Genomic DNA, 13,794 nt, shown 5'->3' with positions numbered 1-13,794 from the left:
ACACTGACCCCAGCATGACCGAGGAGAAGAAAGTGAGCTTCCTTATGAGGTGTGTCAAGAGAGAACTCTTCGCCTGATTGGTCAAGAACCCACCGAAGACGGTGGCCGAATTCGCTTTGGAAGCATCTATAATTGAGAAGACGCTCAAGATGTAGACACAGCAATACAACCGCAGCTTCTCAGCTACAAGCTACGTCGGCATAAAAGCGCTAGGAACCACCAACCTGCGTGAGACGATCCGAGCAATCGTGTAAGAGGAGCTGTGAAAATTGCTACCTCCAGTGCAGCCTCAAATGAACTCCATTGCGGACATCGTAAGCCAGGAGATCCAGCAATCGCTGGGCGTTTCTAAGTTTCCAGAGCCGCAGCTGTAAGCCATGAGCTATGCTGAAGCAGCCCGTCGCCATGCCCCTCCTCAACGCCCACGCCAAGGTGCCACATCGCCGTGGTTTCACCATCAGACACCACTGCAGCTCCAACTGTTGTTATACCACCCGCCAGCCGGCCAGCGATACATGACAAGGAAGACCAATGTTTGCAGTGCTCTTGACCACCGTCCACTATGCTACCACTACGAGGAAGCTGGCCACACCTACCGCCGCTGCCAGTACCGACAAATGGGGCTACCCAGTTTCGACGTGAACGTGCCGCATCCACAGCGGGGTGAACGACCTTAAGATATCGCCGACTATCTCGCAAGAGTGCAGCGGTAACTCCAACAACCTTATCGTTCACCCTCGCCAGGCCGCTACATGTCACCGCAACCACGCCAGTACAACTGTCCTAATCGAAGCTGTTCCCCGAGCCCATATTCGGAAAACTAAGGGGCAGCAACCTAGGAGGTGCAGCTTCTGTACGATGACCTACTAAAGATCTTCCTCCGTCGCTGCTGCGCTCGCAATGAAGTGGAAAGCACTCGCCGCAAGACCAAAGCGACCTTGACGTCCAAACTTCACAGCCAGAAGACCTGACGACGCAACATGGAAGTAACCGAATAAGCTGACGTAGCCGTTATCCGACGCCAAGACCCACCTGCAATGCACGAAGACCAACCAGCGACCTCGACGTACTATTTGATAGCCACCACATCACTGTTCTCGTCGACACTGTAGCCGATTATTCCGTCCTCAGCGGGCCTTTTATGAAGAAGTTGAAAGTGAAGACTGCATGGCGAGGCCCCGAAATTCAGACAGCTGGAGGTCATTTAATAACGCCGACTGGAGTCTGCACACAAGAGTCCCCCTCAATAAGCAGACTCATCCAACGAGTTTCGTAATACTACAACATTACTCCACGGATGTGATACTCGGAATGGACTTCCTAAGTCAATACGACGCTGTTATCGACTTGACGTCTGAGTCAATAACATTAACCTCAGAAAATCCGCTGCTGACCTCCACAACATTAGGGAATCACACATTGAATGTGCTGGAAGACGAAGTCGCCATTCCGTCTCGCTCAAGTGTCATCGTTTCAGTCAGCACTGAAACAGCCACGGACTTTGAAGGCATCATCGAGTGTAACGAGCACTTGTTCTTTAGCCGTCAGACTTGCATTGCAAGAGGCATCGCCGAGCTGAGTCATGAAAAAGCAAAGGTAATGGTGACAAACTTCGGCCAAAAATACCCAGCACCCCCATCAGATGTCACGGTGCTGTGACGTGGCTGAAATTATTTATACATGCTCACATAGAAGGTATTATACATGCTCACATAGAAGGTATTGTACATGCTCACATAGAAGGTTTTAGTTTACATAGAAACCAAAGTACTTCTCGAGCAAATTTATACATGTGCCGCCGAATATTCCACCCTTATCACTGGTCTTCGAGCAAGCTCTAGATTAATCTCAAGTGTTCACGAGTTGCGTGCGATCTTAACCGAACGATCTACAATAATCATGACTCTCCAAGAACAATGAGGTGCAGTTTGCGCCGAGCATTCCAGGCAGGCTTTGTGGGCAAAAACCGAATGAAACCTAAGTGTAAATAAGAAATGCGCATGACGATATGTATAGTTCCTTTCAAAAATAAATACTGTATATACTCGCGTAATGAATGCACTTTTTTATTGAAAAATCGTAGCAAAGTTGAGGGTCTGTTTATTATGTGAGGCAAATTTTATGAAAACTTTTTCAGTATGAGCATTAACTGCGGTATTGCAAAAATAACAACAAAAGAAACAGCTAGGTCACTTGGCCTTCTGCAATTTACACACATGTAAGCTGTTTGGAAACAGCTTCTTTGCTGCACTTCACTCATCTTTCGTTATCAAAGGCACTATCTTGTGCAAGCTGTCCCTGCACCGCCCATGACTCCATAAAAGTATTTCGCGGCTTTCTTTTCTCCCAATCGTTTAACCACAACAGTGGCGTCTGCTGTGATATGAAGAGGCGCCCAGAAGGGTGCGCTAAGATGCTACAACGCACTTTGCCAACTTCGTGGCAACCTCACACGATGACCTCGATGACCCTGTTGACATTGCACCAAGTTACCACGGAATCATTCAAAACAAACCGTCCCTAAAAAGATTAACGACAAAATACGGCTGCTGTCTTGCTGTTCACATGAGAAGTTACTGTAGAAAAGGTAGCCAGGGGTGGAAGCAGGCTTCAGTATTTTGGTGCAGGTTTGGGAGCAGGAATAATGCGGTTTGAGAGCAGCTTTAGAGCATTAAAAGGGAATTTTAGAGCAGCTCTAGAGCAGAAAAAGGTGTGTTTTGGAGCATCAACATTTAGTTTTGGAGCAGATTTCTCGGGCCACACATCACTGTTAATTAGAATTTTTGCTTTTTGGTACACTAAAAACATTTCATTGTTTTTTACTAAGCATGCAATGCTGATCAAGCTACCAGACTTACCCGAAAGTCATATATATTTAACCTTACAGCATAAAAAGTGCAGCAACTTAATGAAAAAACATAAGCGGCATTGTGGGCAGCTATTACACCTAAAATGTGTGGAAAAAATTAATGTTAAGGCATTGCAATCTTCAAAATGTGATTAAAACACTGCATCAAACATGAAAAGCTACCCAAGACTAGAGATGAGCTACTATATAATAAAAGTTATCTCCATACTGAACCTCTATAGAAATAAATGAAGAAGCTTAAGTTCCAGTCATTGAAGCGCCATAGCCGACATGAGAACCACGAGGAAATCTAGATGCGCTCGCCGCGCCATTACTACGCAATGAAGTGCAACTTTTTTATTAAGACAGGAATTAAATGGACACTCGATGGGCTTTAGCCTTCGCCTCCATGTTCTGCGTAAATTACAAGTTGGTACCATTCTCCGCACATCGTATGTTCGACCCACACGTAAAATTGTGCAAGCTGGGATGATAAGGGCTACTCAAGCAGAGATTAAACGAGACGGCCAACCTCCGTTGCTCCGAGGGCGCACGTGTTAGCATCCCACTCCGTGTTGGAATTGCCGTCGAATGTTTAAGCAGAGAGGACACACGCCGCTCGTTTTAAAGAGCATGAAAAGACGTGATGGAAAGGGGAGTCCCTGGAGCAGTGGCTGTGAATTTTATTCTAATCAAGGGCGTGGTTGCCATAGCTAGCGCGCACAATATTAGTAAGCATCAGCGCTTGGCTTATAAACCGTTCTACGTGGTGCGCTCTCAATGGGAAGAGATCGTGCGATAAGAGCGCTTCTCCCTGGAGCGGACGTACTTATTCTCTTACACCAGCGTTTTGTAGTTGTGAGTGTCGCGATGTCGTATCCAAAAGAGTTCGCTGTCAGCCTTCGTTTGTCACGGGGCCGTGAAGTCAACGAAGGTAGCAGCCGCTGTTTTCATGAATGAACCTTTTATTTGGGCTAACCTGTGCCCAGAAAATGAAACGTCACTCTACAAGCAATACACACGGTAGACTGATAACATCTAGTGAACATAGAGCATCGGCGATCGATAATTTGCCACGCACCAAAGCGTGGCGGCATTTATACACGTGCCATCGACGATTACAGCGTTATCGCTAGCAATCGCGTAAGTTCCAGAACAAACTGTAATGTACGCATTGTGTGCGTAATCTCATCGTAAGGTTCTAAGATTATCTAGATATTCCCTAGTCATTCGGGTGCGGTTTGCAGAAGGCAGCGTTACATGTGTAATGGTGCGGTAACAAAAATATGAAGAAAGGAGTGCGTGCAGCATCACCATTACAACATTACAAATTGCTGCTATAGCAGTCATCGCTTCACTAGTGACACTGATTTTTTTTACAGTTCATGTGGCAAAAAACTCATCACACCGTTGCCGAGCACGCGCTCAACGATTGCTCAGCAACAGTGCAGCGGCTCTTTTTTGAAACAGTACTGCCGTCTTCATAGTTTGCCTAACAGCTTTGCTGGTAAACCATATATAGTAGCATAATGAGGCATGCACACAAATGCCACCTTAACAATAATCATGCATTGTGTTCATGTGGCACAAGGTTCATGCATGATCCGAGATACGATGTTTGATATGGACGCGGTTGCATGCTTTGTGTAGCCCACGCGTGTTGCTCGGTCGATGATAAAACTTTTCTGGTTTTCTGCAATGCTACGGCGACGAATCGCTTTTCGCGACAGACATGACAGGAAACCGTGTCGTCATCACTCGAAAGTCGCGGGTGTGTGGGTGGGCCTTAAAGTTTCGTATTTGCTGGAAGTGAGCGTCGGTTGGAACGGGCAGTTTCGTGACTTTCGCTCGCTGTGTGCTTATCAGCTGCAATGTCTCTAGACTCGCGCCGTTGGTGAACCCTGCTGTGGCGCACAGATAATAAAAAAAGACAGGGAATGTGCTGCGCGCAGATAGGAAGAATACGGCACGTGGCAGTGGGCAAAGGAGGGGGGGAGAGAGCGAGCAAAGTGGCCAAAGGGGTCGGCATAATAATAAAAAACGAAAGAGATCCAAGAGACAACGAGGTGGCAGCTGTCAGTTAGCGGGACTGCAGTGGACGAATGTAGGGTGTGTGTTTATTATGCAGGAGATTTGAAAAATCCCGTTTTTTGCGGCTGAAGTTGGGGGTGCGTTTATTATGCGAGTGCATTCTTTACGCTAGTAAATTCGGTAGTTAAGAGTTAGCACTTATCTGTCTCTTTCTCGTCCCTGCATTCTGTGCACACACACAAAAAAAAAGTCAAAATACGGGCACGCACACCTATGCAGCTTCACACTTTGTTGATGCTGCTGCTGGTGATTGACTGCACCTGAGTGCTTTGTAATGAGTGGGCCTTTAGACCACCCACCAGTTGCGTAATTCACATGGTGTGATGCCTGGTGTGACATTACGCTTTTGCCATGCAATGTTACATTATTTAGTGCGACTCTTCTCGCTATGCATGTACTACAACAGTTAAACCCACTTATAGCAATACTCAAGCAGTATGAAAATTTCTTTGTTATAACTGATAATTGCTTAAATAGGTAGCGTAAAAAAAGGCAGGCTATTGTGAGAAAACTATAATATCAGATGAGATATGCCAACAGACATAAGGATGACAAAGGTGCCGATTTTTCGTACATTCTTGAAAATTTGGGCGCTTTCAAGGAACTGCCACAAGCCACACAGAGCCAATGTATGACAACATCTGAAGCTTTAACAACTGAAACTCTTCCAAATTGCACATACGAAAGTGTATTCATAGAAGCCATCACCGCTTCCGCAATGTAGTGCCATTTGAAAGTTAGATTTGCTGCAGTTCTACAGCACTATACGAATAAGTGTACCACAAATACAAAGGGGTGCTGGGGGACGGGGTTGTGGGCAGCAGTTCAGTAGGTTGAATTTCTCGTTTTTTTCATTATCTTCAAGTGTTTCGGGCTTCATTACCTCTTATCGTAGACTCCCAGCAGCCCGAATTCAATTTATAACTGCTAATGAGGTATGTGGCCACTGCTATAAGCGGGTTATCATACCACAGAAAACATACAAAGGTTGACGTTGCAGCACTTGCTCATTGTTATAACCAATACATTGTCAAGTCAGTATCATTATAAATGGGTTCGACTGTATAAGTTTCCTTTGAAAAAAAAGTTACAAGCACTGACAGGTCTCTGTGGTGGAAAACCTTAAGGCCATGCAGTGTCTCTGTGTGATTGTGGCTTGATTTTTATTATTTGCACCCATCACATACTTTTTTTTGCTCATGAACAACACTGCTGACACCGACATAAATATTTTTATGACATGGGCTCTTTCACACTATTGCAATAGAAAAAAGTGCTGGCAGTTACAGTGTCATGCCCTCACAAGATAAGCTAAGAAATAAGAGGTGGGAGATGGCAGACTTACGGACAAGAGGGACATGAAAGTTAGGAGAAGGTCTGGAGAAAAAGCAGTGTAAAAAGTGGAGAGCAAGCAGCACATTGCACTGTCTTCACTCGTGCTCAGGTTCTCCGACTATGCATTCGCGGAGGCATACATCTGTCTACAGCTGCAACTCAATATTGCGGGAATGCTTCCATTGAGGCAGCAAATGGGTGTTTCTGTGAAATCGCTTTTCTTGGTAATCTCATCGGAGAGTCAGTCGCATTTTATGCACATCCACATAAAAACTGATAGCAAGAAAGTGAGAGAAAGGCAATGCTACTGAATATCATAACATTTCTCTAAATATTTAGAAAACAACAAATATTTGATCCAGCCTGCCTTAGTACGAAGCCTGCCTTAGTACGGAAGTTGAGGGGATATACTAGTAGTGGGTAATTTACGGCAGAGCACCCACCAATGAGGTTGTTCAATCGGTACTCTTCCCGGAAGAAGGCATCCCGCAGTTCAGACTCCTTTCCCTGCGTCAAGGCAATGGCTTTGACGTCACCGCCTGCGCAGAAGGCCTTGGAGCCAGGTGCTGCTTTGATGATTACCATCTTCATCTCTGGATCTGTGTCCCACTTCTGCATGAGGAAAAAAAAAAAAAATGACCTTGCACGTGAATTCGTGAAAAGCTATGTGTTTCAAATAATGTCTGAACAAGGTGGTGCAGAGTTATCAAAGGAAATTATGACACCAACCGATATAGAATACAAAGCTATAGGAAAATGCTCACACATTTCTCAGTAGGAAGAGCTCCTTATTTGATGAGAAATTTGTCCTTGTCAAAAGCTCTGAAACTGCGACCAACACCCTTGGGCCAACCAGGAATTTAGCAGATGGAAGTGCAAAGGAAGAGTTGTGTGATTCGTGCATGAACCTTGAATTGAGCCAGAATTTTGTAGCAAAATATTTGGACCAGACATCGTCAAGAATCAAGACAATGGTTCCTCACACACACATGGATACAATGCAAAGATTGAAGAGACAGTGAAGTGCAAAACAAGTTTTTACGTATCAGTAAAGTACAATTTCACAATCACAAAAACACCTTTCTTACTGCGACACAACGCTTGGTAAGCGGAAAACGTGCAAAATGAAAATCTGAGTGGAGATGGCACCTTGAGGTATTTGCACCAAACACCGCGGCATAGTAAATTTTCAAGGCATCTTCTGGGTTCTACATAGCTTCCAATCGATAAAATGAACTACATAATCTCCTGTAGGCGACCTGAAAAATTTCACTGTGCCAATGTCCACTACATAATCTCCTGTAGGCGACCTGAAAAATTTCACTGTGCCAATGTCCACTAATAATGAACTCCGCTAAATCTCTGCTAATAATGAACTTATCACAGTGAATCTTATGGTCTTACAGTTCTCAGAGGGTAGTTTATCAATCTAAAACAAGTCACTGTTCCTCTCTACGGTTCCTTCAAAGGTGGAGGGCAGACATAATATATAATAAAATACAGCAATAATGTAATATTGCTACATGCATGTTGACATTTTGTGAGACGAAGTGCGTGTGTGCCTGACGAAGAGGGCGAAGAGTGGTTTCCGCTCGGTGTCTGGTCTACCGGTCACGCCGCTGCTGCTGCTGGTTTGACATATATTTCATCCACAGCCTCGTCGATATGGCGTCTCTCTTCCGTAACATATTTGGTGGAGGTGGAACGTTCCCCATCCTCACCACGAAGCTTTGCAGTGGCCGCACCGTCCAGTGAGCACAACCCGTCACCACCATCAGCTGGAGCGCCAGCTACTACGTACCTGGCGATGTCCCACTCCAGTGATTCCGGTACGTTCTCCGCCCAGCCTGGCCTTGACATCGACTACTGGCTCTGCATGTATGAGCGCGTTAGCCTGTCTGACCGATGGGACCCTACCATGATGCTCGCCAACGTAATCTTTTACTTGTATGGTACCTCGCGTGTATGGTTCGACGCTCGTGAGGCCGAGCTCACCAGCCGGGACATCTTCAAGGAGCGACTACGCAACATCTTTGGGGACCCCTCCGGTCCACAAATGGCTGCACGACAAGAACTCGCCACCCGAGTACAGTTATCAACAGAGTCGCATGTCTCGTACATACAGGACGTGCTCGCGTTGTGCCGCAAAGTGGACGAGCAAATGACCGAGAGCGACAAGGTGGGCCACATACTCAAGGGCATCGCGGATGATGCTTTCAACTTGCTCGTGTACAACAGCGTCACGACCGTCGATATCATAATTAAGGAATGCCACCGCTTCGAAATGGCCAAGAACCGCAGAGTTTGGCCTCAATTTTTGCGGTTCCCTAACACGGCTGTCACGTCAAACTGTACCGATCTCGGTGCTGCACCACCCTTGCACGAGAATGTCACACGCATCGATCGGTGCGAGCTTGAGGCGGCCCGTCCAGCGCCGTTTCATGCACTTCCACTCGACCAGGGCACCGTGCAAACACCTCCGGCGGAGTCAGTTATTCAGGCAGTTGTGCGGCAAGAAATTCCTAACCTTGGTTTTTCTGTCACCTGCTCCGTCTCCTGACCAGACTACAGACCGATGCCAATAAATGGACCACGCCACGACTCATACTCTCTGCCCAGATCCCGCAATCCAACAAAATGGAGAACAGCAAACGACAAGCCAATCTGCTTCCGCTGTCACCGAGTTGGCCATGTCTCCCGCAACTGCTGCAGCACGTGGACGCCCCCCCGTTGGAGCCAATTTTCTTCTTCTCCTCGGCCATACGCGGACCCCTGTCGGTATTCGCCCAGCCGTGAGTATCCTGCTTGCCATGCACCTAACAGCCGCTCAATCGCTCGCTCACTGTCACTGCAACGTTGCCATTCTCCGTCCCCCCAACCCCACCGCTATCCATCGCCGACTAATTATGGATCTTCCCGGATGAAGAACTAGATTATGCAGCTCCTGGAGGTAGTGCTGCGTCAAGTGCGACTGACCCAAATCCTCCGTTGACGCTACCTACTAATAAGAACTTGCTGGAAGTGCATGTGGACAGTCTTTCTTTGACGACTTTAGTTGACACGCGAGCTCAAATGTCTATAATGAGTGCTCGCCTCTGTCACCGCCTCAAAAAAGTACTCACGCCTGCCGCAACACAAGCCGTCCATGTCGCCGATGGTGGAACTGTGGCCATCATTGGAATGTGTACCGCTCGTATTAGCCTTGCCGGCCGCCATATTCCTGTTTTATTTACCATGCTCGACAATTGCCCTCATGACCTCATCTTCAGGATGGAATTCTTATCGACGCATACTGCCCTGATCGACTGTTCTGCAGCACTCTCTGTTTACAACTTCCTCTTCTTCCAGATTTTCACCCCGAGCTGCCGAAAAGCCTCTGTACCACAGACTTCAGTCGGATACCGCCAAAAGCCCCTAAATTCATTGAATTGGCAACAAGTTCACCCGCTGTTGATGGTGATTATGTCGTCACACCTATTCCAGATATTCTCCTGGCGCGCGACATCACTGTGCCACACTTTGTCGTAACCATGGCCTCTAACCGATCATGTCTGCCCATTATCGATTTCGGTTTCACGCAGCAAGTACTACCACACGGAATTTCAGTCGCCACGCCTCGACCCTTAATAGACACCCATGTCACCGCTTTTGCGGCAAGCGCATGCTCCGATCTGCCATGTTGCCCGCAGGATGCCACATCCCTCGATGCAGACTTGCGCCCCATGATCGACATGAAACTCAAACCTGAGCAATCCGACGCCCTATTCCGCCTTCTTGCTTCCTACCGCGACATATTTGACATCGACAGCAGTCCACTCGGTCAGACTTCCCTCGTGAAGCACTGCATTATTACTGGTGATTCTCTTCCCATTCACCGCCGACCATACCGGGTGTCTGCCACAGAGCGTAAGGTAATTCAAGAAGAAGTAAACAAGATGCTAACCAAAGGAATTATTGAACCCTCCTCGAGCCCTTGGGCATCTCCTGTTGTGCTCGTTAGAAAGAAAGATGACACGTGGCGCTTCTGCGTCGATTACCGCCATCCTGGTCAACCCACGAAAAAGGACATTTATCCTTTGCCCCGAATTGATGACGCCCTTGATTGTCTTCATAGCGCGCGATGGTTTTCTTCAAGCGACTTACGTTCTGGCTATTGGCAGATTGCGGTGGACGAGAAAGACCAAGAAAAGACTGCGTTTGTAACTCCCGATGGCCTATACCAATTCAAGGTGATGCTGTTTGGGCTATGCAGCGCCCCAAACACGTTTGAGCGTATGATGGACTCGCTATTACAAGGGTTCAAGTGGTCAACATGCCTGTGCTACCTGGATGATGTCCTTGTATATTCGCCTACATTTGAGACACACCTCCAGCGTTTCAGCGGTTCTCAACATCTTCCGCACTGCTCGCCTTCAACTAAACTCGTCGAAATGTCACTTCGGCCGCCAGCTGATTACGGTGTTGGGCCACCTTGGCGACGCATCAGGTGTGCAGCCTGACCCGGAAAAAATTCGAGCCGTCACGAGCTTTCCTGTACCCCAGTCTGTCAAGGAGGTCCGGAGCTCTGAGGGACTTAGTTCCCATTTTAGAAGGTTCGTGAAAGATTTTGCAACGATCGCTCGACCACTCACCGACCTTCTGAAGAAAGACGTGACTTTTACGTGGGGTTCCGCCCAAGCTGCCACATTTTCACCTCATCACCCTCACGACTCCACCTATATTGGCACACTTTGACCCGTCCGCTCCGACAGAAGTCCGAACAAATGCGAGTGGTCACAGGATTGGAGCCGTCCAAGCCCAATGCCAGCGGGGACACGACCGAGTTATCGCCTACGCTAGCCGCCTACTCACAGCTGCCGAGCGCAGCTATTCAATAACAGAGCGTGAATGTCTTGCTCTTGTTTGGGCAGTCACGAAGTTTTGCCCATATTTATATGGCACGAATTTCTCTGTAATAACGAACCACCATGCGCTATGTTGGCTTTTTTCACTGAAGGATCCTACTGGCCGGCTCGAGAGCTGGGCTCTGCGGCTGCAAGAGTATACCTACACGGTGACGTACAAGTACGGACGCCTACATGAGTACACAGACTGCCTGTTTCGCTACCCGGTTGTTGAGTCGAGCACTATGCCTGACACCGACACCGAGCCTTGCGTCTTTTCCCTTTCGCATATGACATGCATCGGTGACGCGCAGCGCCATGATGCGTCTTTGCGTGCAATCATTGAGCGCCTCGAATCACCATCTTCCAATCAGTCCCATCGCTCATTCGTGCTCCACGATGGTGTATTACACTGCCAAAGTTTTGAGCCGGATGGACCGGCCCTGCTGCTTGTCATTCCGAAACACCTTCGCTCGGAAGTTCTACATGAACTTCATGACCTTCTGACTGCTGATCACCTTGGTGTATCACGCACTGGCGACCGAATACGCCGACGCTTCTTTTGGCCAGGGCTTGCGCGCTCAGTCAGAAGATACGTTGCGGCTTGTGAGAGATGCCAGCGCCACAAAACACCATCGACACTTCCCGCCGGATGCCTTCAACCACTTGACATTCCGTCAGAACCGTTCTTCCTCGTTGGCTTGGACCTACTTGGCCCTTTCCCCTTGTCTTCTTCGGGTAACAAGTGAATAGCCGTGACCACCGACTACGCCACAAGCTATGCCATCACATGAGCTCTTCCAACAATCTGCGCCACAGATGACGCCGACTTCCTCCTCAAGGACGTGATTTTGCGACACGAAGCCCCACGGCGGCTCCTTACAGACCGAGGCCGCACCTTTTTGTCGAAGGTCATAGCCGACATCTTGCAGTCCTGTCAAACGAGACACAAGCTGACTACGTCATACCACCCACAAACCAATGGACTCACGGAGCGTCTAAATCGAACTCTTACAGACATGCTCGCTAAGTATGTTTCTACCAACCACATCGGCTGGAATCTCGCGTTGCCGTACGTCACGTTCGCCTACAATTCTTCTCGCCATGACACTGCCGCTTACTCCCCATTTTTTCTGTTGTTCAGCCGAGAACCTACATTACCCCTAGATACAGTCATTCCGTCTACCATGACACCAACCAGCGAATATGCCCTTGATGCTATCACTCGGGCTGCTCACGCATGCGAAATCTCCCGCACTCGCTTTCTGGCCCCTGAAGAGAACCAGCAGCGTTTGTACGATCAACGGCACCGTGACGTGCACTTCTTACCCGGTTCATTGGTGCTGCTGAGGTCCCCGACCTGTCAAGCCGGCTTGTCGGAAAAACTTCTTTCCCGCTGCACAGGTCCATATCGAGTCCTTCGTGAGGTTACTCCTGTGACATACGAAATTGCCCCTGCTGCCTCATCGCCTTCAACTGCCCCACAGACCACGGATATCGTACATGTGGTATGCTTGAAGCCTTACCACTCTCCCGCTAATGTTGACATCTAGATGCGTCAAGATGGTGCTTCTGCCACCGGGGATTATGCTACATGCATGTTGACATTTTGGGGGATGAAGCACGTGTGTGCCTGATGAAGAGGACGAAGAGTGGTTTCCGCTCGGTGTCTGGTCTACCGGTCACGCCGCTGCTGCTGGTGGTTTGAAATATATTTTATCCACAGCGTCGTCGATACGGCGTCTCTCTTCCGTAACAATATAAACACTTATGTATAAATTTCAGTTTTAAATTATGAAATGAAATTGCAATCCGCTTTGTAATTATACAATGTCGTGACAAGCATCACTTACACCATGTCTGTACATGTAAACATAATATGTAGTTGCTAAAATTTAGCATTGCGAATGGAAATAAATCTTGAAGTTTGGATTATACAGACATGCATATATATGATTTCAAAAATGTGTCATGACAACAAGATGAGGAAGTGAGTGAAGTATGTTATCTGAGGAAGTGCATATCTCAAGTCATGAAAGGGAACGGTCGTCGGCCAGGAATGGAGACAATTGTAGCTGCGACCTCATGTTATTTTGAATTATTGTTGCACAAAAGGTTATAACTAGAATCTAGTGCAATACACATAAACAAATAAGAGGAAGCAATTTAAGCAATATGTTAGAAGAATATGTACAGAATTTTTTGCAAAATCTATTCAACCTGAATCACGAAGCAACCTTTCTTACTGAAATGATGAATGGATCTGCTCAATCGTGCAATTTGCACAGTCTGTGCTTGTAGCATCCTGGGCTGCGTTTTAAGTAAGAAGCATTTTTTAGCGAACTTCGGTGACTTCGAGCGTATCTATCTATCAATGATGGAAGTGACATTTCTCTTTTCGGAGCAGATTCTAGAGCAGTAGAAATGGTCTTCGGAGCAGAAAAAATGTTATAGCTTAATTTTGCTGCTAGTGTTTTTGGAGCAGATGCATGTTCCTAACTCCTGAAGTCTAAAACATCACTTAAGCATCTAATAAATATTTATATTTATTAATAAACATGCCATATGCTAGTATGTAGCTAGTGTACAAGCCGTATAGTAGCATCATTGGCATAAATCATGGAAGTGGGGCGGGGA

At 47.3% G+C, this 13,794-nt stretch overlaps 1 protein-coding gene across 2 annotated transcripts in view; it reads right to left on the bottom strand.

The window, feature by feature from the left end:
* Positions 1 to 13,794, bottom strand: part of Hibch (3-hydroxyisobutyryl-CoA hydrolase) — an 84,766-nt gene that overhangs the window by 60,644 nt on the left and 10,328 nt on the right. For both annotated transcript variants that reach the window (XM_037423698.2, XM_037423697.2), the window contains exon 4: positions 6,718 to 6,886. In XM_037423698.2, coding sequence (XP_037279595.2) covers positions 6,718 to 6,886 — 169 coding nt within the window. The remainder of the gene's footprint in view (positions 1 to 6,717; positions 6,887 to 13,794) is intronic.

This window comes from Rhipicephalus microplus, chromosome 4 (assembly GCF_043290135.1).
Source record: "Rhipicephalus microplus isolate Deutch F79 chromosome 4, USDA_Rmic, whole genome shotgun sequence".
Taxonomy (NCBI): Eukaryota; Metazoa; Arthropoda; class Arachnida; order Ixodida; family Ixodidae; genus Rhipicephalus; species Rhipicephalus microplus.
This window is presented reverse-complemented; position numbering and strand designations above follow the sequence as displayed.